This window comes from Diceros bicornis, chromosome 7 (assembly GCF_020826845.1).
Source record: "Diceros bicornis minor isolate mBicDic1 chromosome 7, mDicBic1.mat.cur, whole genome shotgun sequence".
NCBI classification, from domain to species: Eukaryota; Metazoa; Chordata; class Mammalia; order Perissodactyla; family Rhinocerotidae; genus Diceros; species Diceros bicornis.
Window position 1 is genome coordinate 48,139,955 of NC_080746.1, and position 17,402 is coordinate 48,157,356.

The window sequence follows — 17,402 nt, forward strand, 5'->3', positions numbered from 1 at the left end:
CTTCTATGTACTGCTTATTTTCCTGTCATATGGGTCATACTTTCCTTTCTTTATACGTTTCATACTTTCTTTTTAGAAAACAGGCCATATAAGATTATGCGTTATAGCAACTATTGATTCTGTTTTGCCCTCATCACTCCCCCCACCCCAGATTGTTGTTGCTTTTTGTTTATTTGTTTGTTTGTGTGTGTGTTTAGTCACATATCTGAGCTAGATCTGTAGCGTCTGTCTTCCCTACAGTGCATAGCTGCTAATGTTTCTTTTGAGTTTTCTTGCCGTTTTTTCTTTTTGAGTCTTGGCTTCCTATGGTTGCCTCTAGATCAGCATAGCATATTGGTGAGCCAATGATTGGTCGGAGGTTATATTTAAATGCCTTGAGCCAGTGAGTTTTCCATCCTTTGCCAATGGATTTGTGTGTGGGTTGGGAAATAGGTTCAAATTCAAGCAGTTTACAAATCTGTCTGAGATTTTATTTTCTAATAGGTCTTGTCATGACTCCTCTGCATATGTGCAAGGCCTCACATTCAACCAGGTGTGTAAGTGGCTAGGACCTTTTCACTCTCTGCTGAGTATGTGAATAACCTTGCATGTGCACTTAGTCTTCCAGTCTGCCAAGGATATGTCAGAGTTATCAAGGCCTGCCATGACTCATTCCACAGATTTCCCTGTTAAATTTCTAGCTAATCTGGACAGTCTGTAGCTTTCACCAATCAGTATTGCTACCTTACGCTACTGCAATGTTCTCTTTACCTGATAATTGCCACGGAAATCATTGTTGTTTTCAACCACATTCCTGAGCATGAGGTTTTCCTACGCACTGCTCCAAATGAAGTTGGCTCCCTCTGGCAGCAAAGCTGCTGATTTTCATAGCTTTTTCTGTCCTGGTAGAACTATTATACCCACTGAATTTGGGGGAGTGGATGTGTAGGAGCAGCCCTAGGCTAGAACACCACAGATTCTCCCTGTTGTTAACTGATGTTCTTGAATCAGTGTTTTTCAACTTTCTATATGCCTTTAGTCAATTTCCAGAGCCCAGAAATGGTTATTTTTGACAATTCTGTCCAGTTTTAAAGTTGTTCTTTTTTTAAAACAGTTTTATTTATGTATTTATTTAGTTAGTTAGTTAGTTAGTGAGGAAGATCAGCCCTGAACTAGCATCCATGCTAATCCTCCTCTTTTTGCTGAGGAAGACCAGCTCTGAGCTAACATTTATTACCAATCCTCCTCCTTTCTTTTTTTTCCCCCCAAATCCCCGGTAGATAGTTGTATGTCATAGTTGCACATCCCTTTAGTTGCTGTATGTGGGATGCGGCCTCAGCATGGCCGGAGAAGTGGTGCGTTGGTGCACGCCGGGGATCCAAACCCGGGCCGCCAGTAGCGGAGCGTGCGCACTTAACCACTAAGCCACAGGGCCGGCCCCTAAAGTTGTTCTTTTAAGAGAGGATATGCTGAGCTCCTTACTCCACGATTTCGTAATAATAACGAACAGTATAATAATAAGAACACTGACCATGTGCCAGGCTACTGTTCCAAGTATTTTACTAATACTTTTCATTTATACTAATTTACTAGTTCATTTAATCTTCACAACTTGTGAGATTATGAACTTATTTTACAAATGAGGAAACTGAGGCAGATATCTCACAGCTAGTAGCTGGCAGAGTCAAACTCAGGCAATCTAGCTCTAGAGTATGTACTCTGGAGCACTGTGCTCTGCTTCATACTTAGCTTAAAATTCTTAACAACCTCACTGAAGTAAGTATAAATGGTATCTTATTATACTGAAGAGAAACTGAGGCTATGTAACTTCCCTATAGTCACAAAGCTAGTAAGTGGCCAATTTAGGATTAGCATCCATGTCTGATTGACTCTAAGGCCTGAAGCTGATAGATATACAATCAGGGCACAAGATCTACATAGGTACTCTGTAAACACAGAGAAACAGCATTAGCACAACCTGGCCTATGTACATGTGTGTGCATGCACAAGTGTATGTGTGTACGGGTAAGTGTAGGAGGGCTGGGGAAAGAAAGGCAGAGTTTACAGTGCCATTAGATAGCGGGAAGGGGAGAAGAATCATGGAAGGTTTTTTGGAAGGATAAACAGAAATTACACAGGGCAAACATGGCAAGCAAAGACATCCCAGGCAGAGGGTCATTAAGAAAAGTGATAGTACGGTGAAAGTATGATTTTAATTTCCTTCATATCTTCTCCCTGCCTGACCAACGGCCTTTGATCCTTGGTGCTTTCCATTCAAAATTTGCTGTCTGATTAACTAATATTAGTTTACTCTGCTTAAGGTGTTCATGGAATTTATTTAATTTAATATAATTCAGGATTTGTGCTGGTACCCGTTTGAGTCTTCCTGTTTTAAAAGGATATTAAAAAACAACAACAGCAGCAGCAGCAGCAGTCACTGAAGGTTAATCATACACTGTTTGGAGCTTATACTGTCAACTTTCTGGTTGGCACTGTCACAGAACACTTAAAAGTCCTGAAGGCTAGGCAGACAATTGTCTAGAGATAGGGAGATTTGGTGCATCCAATTTGCAGCAAAGAACTTCCTGCTGTGACTAGCTGTTGTCATGGCCACAGCTTCAGTATGCATGACCCCTTCTAAACTCCAGGATCCAGTCTGAGAAGAACTGATAGATGTGGAAACTTGGGATTTTGCATTTTTCTTTGAAAAATATGTTGTGTATACTTTTTTGTCACTATAAGTTTCTATTTGATCTAAGTTAATTGGATCTAACAATGGAAAATAGGATAACTCAAGTCCTCTGTAGGAATGTTAAGCACAATTTAACATATATATAAGCCAATTGTTATAAAATTTTCTGCAAATATCCCTCCACCACCACCACTACACACATGCACACACTGGTTTCTCTTTAGAAAGGTGAATAGGCAGAATTTAAATATGCTAATGGCAGACCTAGGAAAAACTTAAAAATAATTGTGGTTAATATCTTTGAGGGTTCACTAGGTGCTAAACACTAGACCTTTACAAAATTACATCATTCAATCCTTATACAAACCAATGACATAACTACAATTACTATCCCTTTTGTAAATCAAGACACCAAGGCTCAGAGAGGTTAAGTAACTCACCCAAAGTTCTGTAACCAGAGAACGAGAGAATCATGCCATGAACACAAGTAATCTGACTCCAGAATCCTAGCTCCTAACCACCATGCTAAGATCAGCAATTTCATATGATTCGATCAGATTATCTCTCCCTTTCAGAGGGTAACCTACATGTGCAGCATAATTTAGTGGGAACAGCTCTAGATTCAGAGTCCAAAAGATCTAGATTCACATCAAAACACCAACATTTACTAGCTGAGCAATTTTGAGCAAATCATTTATCATCTCTGACCTGTTTACTCATCTATAAAATTCAGATGGCAGTAATATCTATCCACATAGCATTGTTATGAGGAGCAAATGCAATAATGTATATGAAAATAGTATGTAAATGATTAATACTGTTGTTAGCATAATATGAAAAAAGTTATATATAAACAACTTGAAACCTTACAATTTCCATATTTTATCAACTTGGTGAGGTGAGGGTGGGAAGACAAACAGCATTAATAATCAGCTCCTTGTCAGGCTCCTAAGGTACTTTGAAAAAGGTGAAATAAAATAAAGCAGAAGAATGCTTTCTCTTAGCATCTGATCCAGAAGGATTGGTCTGACCTTTTTTGTACAAGTAGCCCAAAGCATTTTTCCAGAATCACAAAACTTAAAAAACTTCTTCATGTGATCCTGATGAAATAGCAGATGAATTAGCAGGGTGATATAGCTCTACAGCTCTCTTCCAAGGTTGTGAAGATAGTGATGTACTTTTAAAATCAGATGAAAAGAGATCATATGAGCTATCAAAGAAGGTGAGGATAGTCACTTAGTAAATATTTGTTGATTGACGGATTGATCTTGAAGACTGCTGAAAGGGTGACCTATATTCAGATGAAAAGGGAGACAGCTGATTCTTAGCAAAGTTTGAAGTAAAATGATTAGAGAGAAATCAAGGTGTTTCACTCCTTTGGAAACTCACAATGGCAAGTAGGACTTTTGAATACAAAGAGATTTTAAAGATTAATAGCAAATAAGAATCCCTTAACGTAAGGTTCAATTGATTTATTTCTTCAATAACTATTTTTGAAATGTTATGGGAAAGTGCTTAATGATAGATGCCTCAAGAGAAAAAGAAATTAAACATAGAGCCTCATCTAAGCAGGAGGACAGTATATCAGGAAAGATAAAGCACAATATAAGGAGTTGGACCATGAGGAAGACCACAAGTACAGTAAGAGAGCAACTGTGTTGAATATGACCAGGCAAAAAGATTAGTGCTTTACCATTTAGACTTCCCTTGATTAAAACACTAGATGCTCCGTTCCTTCCTCCCCCCTTACAGGCACTCATTTTTTAATTTTTTTCAACAAATTTGTATCGAGCATATAATTCCCATGACTAAGTGATGAGAAGTATGAACAAGATAGTGCTAGTTTCATGTTGCTTATGGCTGTGTAACCTTGGAGAAATTTTTAACTTAGAAACTTGACTGCCTCAATAGTAAAATTAACATTAAAATGTTTAACTCTCAGGATTATTATAATTATTCCTTCAATTTATGATAGTGCCTGGCATGTAGTAGAAACTTAACAAAAAGTGGTAGTAGTAGTAATAGTAATAGTAGTAATCATTATTGTTATTAGCATTTTGGGGAGGATTATAGAGAATAGAGTGATCATTTTCAGGCCATTGAGAAGAAAAATGTTTTTGATTTTATGGAAGAGACAGCCTTTGGCTGACAGGAATGGAAGCTTCTCATATCTCCCCATAGAATCTAGCTCTGTGAGGGCAGGGGATTTGTTTTGTTTATTATTGTATTCCTAGGACCTAACATAGTACCTGGGAAATTCTAAGCATTCAAAAATACTTTTCTAAATTAATTGAGGTTTTAATAAGCATAGATTAAATAAAGACATTTGAGGTGGAGTGTACGCCATTAATAAAGGTACTAAAGAAAGGAGGTGCTTTATACAAGTTCAGCACAATTGCTTGGCTAGAAAATATTTTAGAAGATAAGAAACAGGGTCTGTATCTAGAAAGGTAGGTTGAAGATAGCTGGTGGATGGTCTGGAATGTTTTTTAAGGATAAAGAAAAGTTATTTAAAGCTACTTGAGAAGCAAAATTATATGATGAAAACACTGCTTTTTAGGAAGATAAATCTCAAAGGATATGAAGAACAGATTGATATTGAAAAATGATAGAGGTAGAAATATGTCAATGGTCTTAAGAAAGTGATACTTAGGACTTGAAATAGGATGTTGAGTATTGATAACGAATTTAAAGGATGTATATGAAAAGAGGATTCCCTTAACAGATATGTAGAGTAGACTGAAGGAAGTGATGGTTGTAATTAGGCAAGATAATTAGTTCTGTTTTAGACTTATTGAGACTGGGGTGATACTACAGCGTTTAGAAAATACAAGTTGAATGAGATGAAAACTCAGGTCAAGATTTTATAACAATAAGGGACAGATCTTGATGAATGCTCATATCTGGCAAAAGGAAAAAAATGATAATGAATGCAGTAGACAGAGCAATAAAGAGGAAACCAGCAAGGATATCAACCATCTGACAAAAAAAAGAGAGTTTTAAGTGGTGGTCACTCCGGAGGGTCAAATACTGTGTGAAAGCCAGAGAGAATGAAGGCTGGAAAAAGATTATTGTATTGAAATGTGGGCAAGTCTTTCTTGATCCTTAAGAGCTCAGCTTTTGTATGGTAGTGAAACACAAATCAGATTGTAGGGGTTTGAGGAGAGAAGCCGAGAATGAAGAAATGAATGACATTGATATTCTGCCTCATGCTATAGTTGTATTATACCCAAGTGAAAGAGAAAATATTCTGGGCTATCTGCTTACGTCGCCATATTTGTGAAGTCCCATTTTATGGTCCAGCACTCACTTAGTTTTTGTTTCTCCAAACCTTTTGGCCATGTGCTTTAAGATCTTGATTCTTTTGCACACTTTGCTTGCAATTGACCAAGTGGTTTGTATATGGGGGAGGTGAGGTGAAGAAGGGGGCTTGATGAGACAAAAACCTGGTGCATCGTGATGTCTTCACAACCATTGGTTGGCTTGTGTTCTTTACACCATTTACTGCTCTCAGAGAGCATGTTCAAACTTGTGGAATATTTAAACCCAAAGAACAAAATAGCCTGCCTCAGTCTGGAGCCAAGTGAAAGCATTAAAACCACCTGTTACTACACCAGCCAGCATGTGCAAAGCAAGGGAGCAAAGCTGGGAAGAAATGTGCCATTTCCAAATCAGAGGCAAATCCAATTCTGAACTTATTAAGTGACTATATTTTTCCTTCATTACAGAAGCCTTTAATCAAGACAACTTTGTATATATAAATTGATTTTCTTTTTATACATGTAAGAACTCTAAGCTATTTTCTTTGATTTCTCCAACAGAAATACGAGGGAAAATTTTATCACAATTTTACAAGTAAAAAAGCTACTTAATTCAGAAAAATAAAACAAAAACCTGTGGTTTCTAATTAAATTAAAAAAATACATAGTAATTACTGTCTATGATCACTTTTCTAGGTCCAAAGTTCTATGTGTTATAAATTCTTAATAACAAAGGCAGAGAACATAACAAACCAACAGAAAATTGTTTAAGATTGGAACAAATTATAGGATACTGATTAATTTGTTCTCTATTTGGTTGAAGCTTATGATTTAGCAGTTCACTGAGCTCAGAAGTTTTTTTTTAATTAAGATTAAAAGTTTAACTTGAAATCAGAGTTTACTGTTAGAGCACATTCAGGTGAATAATAAGAATAGTGCTCTTAACAAAATTAGAATCTTGACTAAGAATATCAATAATTATTTTTATAGTTTGAGTATTAAAAGTAAGAAATACTGTGATTCGCTTCTTGTAAAACTGCATATTTTTAAACCAGTCTCATTATAACTCAACAGTATTCATAAAATAACCAGATGCATACATTAGATCAAAACAGGTGCTCTAGAAAGCTTAAACAGAAGATCTTTTGCTTACTACTAATTGTTTAAATGAGCAATATTGATATTTACTCAAATGTGTATAATATATAACAAAGATGAATTCTAACGGCTTGTGAGTGACAGAACTGGCATTGGAATCCAAGCCTTTTGGATTCTAGAATCGAAGCTTTTAATTTCTATGTGATAATGCCTCTTAACATGAAGAGAGGGCACAATTTTAGGCAGTGGAGATAATCTAGGAGAAGGGACATTAGTTAGAGAAAGTGACGGACAGCTTAGTTGTGTGCTGCAAACCTCCAGGCTCTGTCTAATGATGCTCTCATGCTGGTTATCGATTCCATGCTGGTAGATTGGCTTCCACTTTTTCAGTACTTGATTGTTTTTCATCCCTTCAGCAGACACATTTCAAGTTAAAAGTGATAAAAAGAAGGAGATAATGAACATCAGCCTTCTCCAGTTGCTCTTTCCTTTGAATTACAGTAGAGCAAAATTCCCTTACCTTTTTTTTCTCTTTTTCAAAGAGATAAAGCTACCTTTTATTTACCCCAGCAGCCTTGAGATCTTTGAGGAGTAGAAATGGGGAAGGTGCTGATGGTGACATCTTTGAGTGGAGCCAAGGAGAGCAGGTGATACTGCCATTTGGTTCCCTCTCTGATGGGGAACCTTACAGATTAAGGAGAAAGGACATGGCAGACATACATGACGGTTAGAGAGCTACCAGCTGGTAGGATTATGGGTTGCCAGTTGGGATCTTTGGAATAGACAGTAATAGAAAAATCGATAATAAGATTTGGGCAAGTGCACCTTGACCAAAGTGACAAGCAAAGTAAATATGGTTTAAACAATAGATGAGGAGAAAAGCCCTGATGCTAGAAGGTCAGAGCAGGGAGGGACATTAGAGATCATTTGTCAGCATGAGAAAATTGAAGCACCATGACCCGCTCAAGGTTACCAGCACGTTAAACCACAGAATCAAAACTATGCTACAGGTCTTCTGACTCTGCTGTCTCCAGCAGAGCACTCTGAAGAAATGGTTTATGCTGCTCCCTCTACCTTGGTAGGCCCTTCTCTTTCCTACCCATTCTGATGAACACCTGCCCATGAACACATTCAGTTCATTCCACCTCTTCTATGTAGCCTTTTCTGACTCCCTCTAGGTGCAATCACCTGTTCCCTCCTCTGCGTCACTTTTACAGCTGCTACAGTCTACAGACATCTGCCATAGCACCCATATCATTTTGTTGCATGTTTCCATTCATTTGTCTCCCTCTACTAGACAGTTTTTTGAGGGCAGGAGCCATATCTCCTTCATCTTCGTATCTCCAGGGCTTATCATCATACCTAACACATGGTGGGTGCTCAGTAAGTGTTAATGTTTTAATTCCTGTATTCAGTATTTAAGTTAGAAATTACAAATGCGTGTGTATAAAAAATTTCCTGAGATGGAGAGATTAATTCAAGGCATATTTCATAGAAATAGACATCAGTTATTAGGGACTGCCTATATTTACTTGGAGATGGAGAAGAGTTCAATGACAATTCACTTTTTGGAGTTCTCAGGTGACTTGGTTCTAAAGATTCTTCTGGAGACTTACTATGAACATGGCATAGTGCCAGAAGTTACAGTGATGCAAAAATAAGTAAGATACAGTCTGTACCCTCATTAAGGTAGGATGTAAGGAATGCAATGAGAACAGCCTTAGGGAAGTGAGTGCCAATAGCAGAGCAACGTAATAGTCAAGTCTGGGCAAGACAAATGTTAAAAATAAAATACAAGAGTGAATGGACAGAAGATTGGGAAAAGTCTAGTTGAGGTAGTATCCTGAACGAAGGCCACACTGAAATGGTTTGAGAGAGAAAGCTAAGATGATTCCTATCCACAAGGCAGTTCATCTTAGACGGTTTCAGGAAAGAAGTGTTTTTGTTAGAAAAAGATTTTAGTGGATTTTGTAGAAGAAAGCAAGTTTGTTTTCTTATTAAGTGATATTTTATATTATTGGGGAAATTATCAAACATTCAATATTAAATCAAGTAAATCTTGTGGACCTTGTAGATTATCCAGAACTATTTAGAATAGCTCTCACTATTGAAGACCTACTATGTACTGTGCAGTTTATATGTGTAATCTCATTTATTCCTCCCAATAATTTCATGAAGAGAACTGTGTGGTATTATAGCTATAATTTCTTTATCATTTAAGATGTGTGCTATTTCACATAAATTATCTGATTTAATCCTGGCAATGACCATATAAGGGAAGTACTTGTTGGTACCATTGTCCACATGGGGGAATTAAGGTTTTGAGAGATTAAAGAAATTGCCCACATTTGCACATCTCATAAATATTGAAACTAGGATTCAAATCTGTCTTTTTTCCTGAGATCTGGAGCTCGTGCACTTACCTACTGAGAATAAGAGAGTACCTAGGAGATTCAAGTGTAAGGAGTGTAAAGCATCATGGCATGTTTGCTGCGAAAGGTCCTCCAATAGGAGAGAGGGATAAATATCGCCATGGTACTGAGACAGAGGAATGCAAAGGAGCATGTGTGTGTGAGTGTGTACTTGCTGGGGCATTTGATGATTGTGACTCTGTGCAATAAGGGGTCCTGAGAAGAGCTGATCTCAGAGGTGAGAATATCTAAGCTGGGAATGCTGAAAGGCCTGGGCCCTGTAGAAATTGCATCCCCATTAGCAACCAGGGTCTTCTTTGAGAGCATCAGGTTTTATCCACCCAACAAATCTCATTTATTGATTCATTGATTTTTCTGTTTCCTTCTTCACATAGTCACTGTGCATCTGCGTGGTAGGCACTGTGTTATGTGCTGCAGCCACAGATGAAGCAGAGTGACATGGGCCCTGTCTTGCTCTTGGAGTGGAAAGAGGCCATGGAAACCAGATGCCTTGGTCTCTATGATCATCATATACCTCCGAAAGTCCAATGTCAGCTTTATATGCTAAAACCACAAGATTCAGAGATGTCTTGTTTAATATATCACAACAACTCATAATAAAGGGCAGAATTATGACATCATCCATCATATTCTATGCTACTAAGGAATTGATTCTATATGCACAAGAAATAATAAGTAGATCTGCGCAGACCTTGCAAGTAGCAACAGTGAAGCTGTGGCTCTAGTCTACCTCTATATTAGATATCATATTCTTTGAGGCCTTAATATGCTTGTGTTTGGTGCCCCTTTAAGGACTGTATGTTTCCTGAGAATAAGGATTATATCTTAAAATCTTTATTTTCTCAGTACCTGCCCCACCACTTGGCACATCATGCATACTCAATAATTGTTCATTGTGTGGAATTGTGTTTAGTCTTAAGAAGCCAACACTTTGATATTCTTGTTCCAGCACTTATTATAATATGTGATATGGGGATGTATAAAAATTCATTCATTTCAGATTTTAATATGCTATTAGCTTTAATGAAATTACAAATGTGATAAAGAACAAAAAATTCAGAGAAGTCATTACTTTAGATTCTAAATAAAGAGCATTAAAACATGGAATAGTTCACATGTGTTATTCATGAAAAACCTCTCTTCAGGAGATAAAAATACATCTCAAAATCAAATTATATCCTCATACAGGCAGGTGGTTACTATAGCACTGAGGAGAAAAAATGGCAGTGAAGTTAACTAAAGGCTGTCAGAGAGAAAAAAAATATGTAAAGCATTCAAAGTTTATGAAATTAGAACTTTAAATACCAAGTTTGAATTTGAGTAGGTCATTCTCTTGTCTTAACTTCCATCTGATGCCAGGAAGGCTGCATTCCCAGAACAGTGCAGGACAATGTGTGGCGTCAATTTGATTTTCTAGAAACCTACCAGCTGTCACCACAGAACCCTTAGGTCCAGAAAAATCAAGTATCTGAAGAAAAACAGATTTGTCAAAATTGGGAAATTCCATCTACTTTATTGACCCTCCATTTCTACAAAAATGCCACTTCTTTCACTTTTCTAGTCTTCAAAGTGAAGAGGAGACTGTAAGTGATGGTCAGGGCTAGAGGTGGAATAATGAGAACCCTATCCAGGTAGCTATCCATGCTCCAAAATATCAACAGCATAAAACATTACCTGGCTACTTAAATATCATAGGAAGTATCACTGGTCAAGACCAACAACAAAATAATGTATTTGACAGAACTGTTTTCAGGAAGGAAGCTTTGTGAATTGAAAGCATATATTGATAAGCTGATTGGGAGTAGAGTGAGACCACCAAGGCAAGTTGAGACAATAGATTTTCTGTAAACCTCCCAGAAGATGATGAGAGCCATTCACACCACAGGTTTTTTTTGGTTTTGCTGAGTAAGAATACACAAAATTATGGCTAGGAAGGAATTACTGGTCATCCCTCTTGGCTGTTTGTTACTCAATAAGCAACAACTCCTCTAAATAAATGTGGAAAACATTTAAAGAATATTGTATTGGTGTCCTCATTTAAAAAGTTACTAAATTTTCACAAATGTCACAGCCCACTCTTATGTACTTCTGATTAAATTGGAGGTATTCTTACTTCTTCCTTCTATCTCATCCTTTCCCCAAGGTCTTTGCCAAGGGAGGTTGTAGGATTTCTTGTCTTAGGAGTCCTTAGATAGAACATAGATCATGCTCTCCTAGTAATGAAAGAATAGACATTAGAATCTCTTAAATGTCTTCCCTAAACTCCCACACTGGCTCTTGTTATTCCGTGTTTGAAATGCTTCTCAATTAAAGGTTGCAATATTGCCTCACCTATGCTAAAATCCTTTCACTCCTTTATAATTTCATTAAATCCTGTTGTAATCATGGAATGCTTTCTAGTAAAAGCAAGGTTACATCCCCATCCAGATGTCATCTTGCCTTCTTATGAAGGGACCCAGAATACTATTGAATTAGGCAAATGACATTATTTTCTTGGGTTGAAAACCAAAGACCCATGGAATAAATATAAGCCTGCAATAGTTCATCTAGTTGACCAGGGAACTTTTGAATACCAATCAGGATATGTATATATAATGCTTCTAGGTTCTAAAAGTCAGCATATATGATCATAAAAATGTTAAGCAAAGATTTTGGTAGACCATGACTATGCAATGTATGCCACTAAATATTCTTGTCTTTTAAGCACTTCCTAACAGAACTTCTTTCACCTGAGCCGTTAGATGTTTATTATCAGAGGCTTGTTTTCTTTTCTTTGAAGTTGTTTTTTTCTCCTCAGTTTGCAGCACTTTAATAATGTGAAGAGCTTCACTCTGAAGAAGCACTGAAGCAAAGAAAAGCTTCATGGAGCCATACTGAGAGAATTAAAACACGTACCAATAATTCAGCCTTCCCTTTCTGTCTTCCCTCTATCAACCAAAGAAAGTTATAAAAAACAAACAAAAAAAGAATTAATATGGAAACAGACACATAAAGGAAGTTTGAGTTTTGTTTTTTACTTTTACATGTGAAGAACAAAAGACCTCCCTAAAGCTGCTAAAGTCTCCCAACATCATCAGGTCCTTTTCTATGAGTCATTAAGTTGCTGAAGCCCAGAAAATCAAATTTGGTTTAGGGCTGTTTGATAATGTGGTAACACAGTAAAATGTGATTCACCAATTAGCTTATGTAATTGGAAAATCAAAAATGTTCTCTAAGTGGCTGGTGGACACACATAAGTAAAGTCTATTGTTGTTCTTTGTATTTGCTGATTATAGTTATAATTACACCTTCGGTTAATGATGTTACATTAAAATTCCTTGTGGAAGAGGATCCACAAATATCTGTGTTTATAGACCATATTAATAAATTAATTACTTAGTTCAGTCAGTCCTTCATTCACTCCTCTTCATTTTTCTTTATCAATTCTTTTTTGCCAGGCTCTGTAAGGCAGTGGGGCTATCTGGTCCTTGCCTCTATGGAGCTCTCAATCTGCAAGAACTATGTATAAGTTCTTCTAAAGAAGGGAAAGTAAACTGAAGTTAGAACGCTACAATAAGTATGGTTTTTTAGTTAAAAATTAGACTTTCTGGCTGACTTATTTCTAAATGCTAATGATGTTGCCAAGACACATATAAGAATAAAGAAACAGCCATTGAAGAATTTTCATGCTCAGAGGTTTTGCCTGGATAAAACCTAGATAAAATGGGATAGATAAAAATGGGAACTGAATATTTGTTAGAATATTTTAAAGCAATTCTTTATATATTCTGTATGCATAGCTGTTGAAATCTAAGGCATATGTTATATGTTACCTGGCTATATTTAAAATGTATTTATGTAAATTCAAATCAATTCAAGGGTTGGTTGAGTGGTTAAAAAGGTTTCTCACTAAGAATTTCAAAAATGTCCTACTTTGCTCTTTTCTTATTGCTACTGAAGTACATAGGCATGGTGCATGGTCCAGGGCTTCCTAATAAATTTAAGAAAAGGATAATGGGGATGAATTACCTGAGCTGGAGCTAATAAAGAAAAAGCATTCCTTACCTGACATGGTCATTCTTAGGTGATATTTTACAGCAAAAAATGACATATGGTTGTGCCGCCACACCACTGATTTTTTAAGGTCATATTGTAGTATTAATTCATGGAAATTTAAAGAGATATTTGGAAATTATTTCCCTTGTAACTGTAACACTGCCCCCAGATGGTTTATTCTTTGTAAACTCACAGTGCATATTTTGTGTTGTTCTCCCTGCCCCAGATATCACAAAATTACGAGGGAGGCAATAAGCTTTAATTATTTTTTGTAGAGTCTCACTCATATATTTTAGAATAGCTTAGACTATATTTTATTTGGATGAAAACATATAATTACAAACATCAATAAAGTGTGATTTATTCCTACCAGAATGAAGCTTAACCCCCAAGTGTTTTTAAAAACTCACCTGTCTCCCCCTCAATATGTATTTAATCATTCTCTTTCTTTTTTAATATTTACAGGTTAATGGGACAGAAATTGAATATGAGTTTGAAGAAATTACATTGGAAAGGGTAAGAAAAATTCAATAATTCAAAACACCAATCTTACATCCTAACGGGTTGTCTTGTGAAATTATGCAATTGTGTATTATACCCTGGAAGTTTCCAACAGGACTCACAATGAGAATATTAATGAAATGCTTGCAGTGGAGGGCATGGAGACAAGTAGACCAAATCACCCACATATTCAGTATGTAAATTGCGTTGCCAGGATTTGGAGAAATAAATGGCGAAAACAGAAATGTTCAGTGAGCATGTGCAGTGCTTTTTTCCTATTGGTTTCATTATTAATGTTCTGTCATCCATTTTTAGATACATTACAAAATATTCTCATTTGTGTGATATTTACTGTCGTCATAACTACCATTACCATGCATTTTTTAGTTTAAAAAAACAAGTGATATATTTTAAAACCATCCCCATAGAGAAAAACACAGCAACCCTGCAGATCTCTGCAAGTATGCTATTAAGGCCTTGGCAAGGCTTTGACAAATTAGGGAAATTCTTTGCAACACAACCCTAATTGATAAAGATATTTTACAAAACAGTAAGAGAAAGGCCAAAGACTACCTGAGGAAAAAAAATGACCAAAAGGCATAAACAGGACATTCATCAAAAAAGAAAAGGCCAATAACATTTGAAAACCTGTTCAACCTTATTAATAAACAAAGAAAACAATGATACTAAACAGCTTTTGTCTACCCAATTGGCAAAAATTTAAAAGGAAGTTTAATATTCACTGCTGTTGAGTGGGCCTGGAAATTGGTGCGACTTAAAAGAGCAATTTGAAAAAATAGATCAAAAGCCTTAAAATGGGCACTTTTTGACCCAGAAATTGCACTCATAGAAATGTACAAATACACAAAGAATGTTCATATTCTTTATAATAATAAAGATCGAAAAAGACAGTGTTTAATAGTACGTTATTATATGTCCATATAATAGAAAATTATATTAAATTATATTGTAATAGTATTTTTAAAAATATTTAATTACAGGAATAAGGTCTAAGTAGACTATATTATTAAATTAAAAAATCATGTTTTAAAATTATATTTAAAATATAATCTAATAAGCATAAATGATAAGCTATCATGCCTAATATACATTCATAAGTATATACATAAAGCCTGGAAGGATAAAAGTTAAGAGTGGTCAACTCTTTTTCGTATTTTTGAGTAATTTTTAGTTTCTTCTTTTTGTTTAATATTCATTTCCTAAACTTTCCGTAGAAAACATAATACATTTATAATAAGAAATAAAAATGTAAGTATTTTTCCTAAGCGATCATTCAAGTATGAATTCAAACTCTAGATCTACATTTAAGTTTATATTTCCTTTTAAGTTTACTGATTATTCACTGTCCTGAGTCAGGGAATTTCTCATTCTTAGCCTAATTTTTATTGAATGTGCATGGTTTTAAAAGGAAATTTACATTGAAAGTTAAGTGTTTGACAGATGGATTCTTTAAAACTTCCATTATGAAATTTGGTAAAACTTTAATGGCATACTAAATGGAGAAAAGTGAGGCTTACAGAAAATTACCCGAAATGAGGAAAAAAAAAAATGCATTTCTCTTTCTAAATCACTAATCTCTCCAGCATTGGCTATATAATTTGTAGTGTGCAGTGAAAATGAAAATGTGGGGCTCTTGTTTAAAAATTAGTAAGACGTAAAAGATGGCAACAGCTGAGCATTAAACTAAATGTGGCTCTTCTTAAATTCAGGACCCCGTTTGGCTACACAGATTTCACATTCATGAGGCCAAGCCTTCGCTCTCTTTGCACCCCACACACATAAACACCTTGAATATAACACCATTTAGTTACCCTGGTTTTATAGGTTAAAAAATAGAAGCTAATGTTTGTGTGAGGTAGAACATTCAGTAGGAGTCAGACAATTATGGGTTGTGGTCTGCGTTCTGACACTTCATTGCTTCATGATCTAGCATGTCATCTCACTTCCTGCCCTAGGTTAGCAGGCATACATACTCTGAACCTTGTCATTGCCATTGACTGCACCCCCTCTAAAACCTCTATGTCAAGCATTATCTTCTCTGAACCCACCTCCTCTCTGTCCTTATCCTTTATTCTAGTGCCCCTACTCCAAAAATTCTTCAATCCCATTGGGACCTCAAATCATTGATTTCACCATTTCCTTCCAGTTTTCACCGTTCTTTATGCCCTTCCTTCCTTCCTCCCCTAACACACATTCTCTGGTCCATCACTCTAATTCTCCCTGTCATACTCTCTTAACATTTTTTCTCCTCTCTGCCTTTTTGTGTTCAAAACCTCAGCCCTAGTTAATCTACTCTGGTTAAACCTATACCTTCCTACTGACTGCATGCCAGCACCTGGCAATGGAATGTGGCTAGAGAAGCACTCAGTCATCTCACTTTAAAAGTAAAACTGTTGGTTTCAAGTTAACCCTCAAAATATCCTAGCAATTCTTATTTTCTTTAGAAAAATCATTTTCTCGCTCTCTGGGACAACAATTTCACATCTTGTTTGCTCTCCTCAAATCTCAAACACCCCCTCCCTCATCCTCACTTTCGGATGTTGACCTCTCTTCATATGCCCTTGAGAAAATTCAGTCAGATGAAACCATCTTACTTTCCTATCACCAGATTCGCTAGTGTGCTCTCCCTGTTACGATGAAGGAATTTTCTCTGCTCTCCTTTCCAAAGCCAGATTTTCTCTGCTCTCCTTTCCAAAGCCAGCCCTTCATTCGTGACCTGGACTCCGTAATCTCTTGTCCATTTTAGGACTTTACTTCTGCAGTTTTCTCTTCTCTCTCCTGAAATATCAGATTCTCTCTCATTTTTTCCTGGAGAAATTTAATACAGACATGATGTAACACTTCTCATCTTGCAGAAAAAAATGTCCCTTGACCCAATGTTCCCCTCCTATTATTGCCTCATTTTTCTATTTTGCTTTACCAAAAATATAGGAAAATTATCTATTTTTATTAACTCTACTTTATTACTTCATTCTCTTATTTTAACCTATTTATGTTCTCATCCCCACAATAATCCTAAGACTGTCTCTATCAAAGTCACAATGGGTTCTGTCGGGGGAAGAGGGAGAATCTCCCTCTGCCCTTTCCCTTAAAGTTCTTCTGGCTAGCCAAATAATCAACGAGACAGGTTAGCAGGAGAAAATAATACCAAGTTTAATAACATGTATACATGGGAGAAAGCAGGAACACTGCGTTTCTCAACACAATAGCAGAAATTCTCATCTTAAATACCATCTTCTTCTAAAGACAAAGGAGGATGTTGGGGGTGGGGGGTGTCAGTTACAGGAGATTACCACTAAAGCACTGTAAACAAGGGTAAGGTTATTATGCAGATTGACCTCACCTTCCACATTGATAAGTTTCTAGAAATGAGGTCATCCCCCC

General features: G+C 36.4%; 1 protein-coding gene across 11 annotated transcripts in view; it reads left to right on the forward strand.

Moving 5' to 3' along the window:
* Nucleotides 1-17,402, forward strand: part of DLG2 (discs large MAGUK scaffold protein 2) — a 1,867,373-nt gene that overhangs the window by 1,234,171 nt on the left and 615,800 nt on the right. For all 11 annotated transcript variants that reach the window (XM_058545485.1, XM_058545490.1, XM_058545494.1 and 8 more), the window contains one exon: nucleotides 13,962-14,012. In XM_058545485.1, coding sequence (XP_058401468.1) covers nucleotides 13,962-14,012 — 51 coding nt within the window. The remainder of the gene's footprint in view (nucleotides 1-13,961; nucleotides 14,013-17,402) is intronic.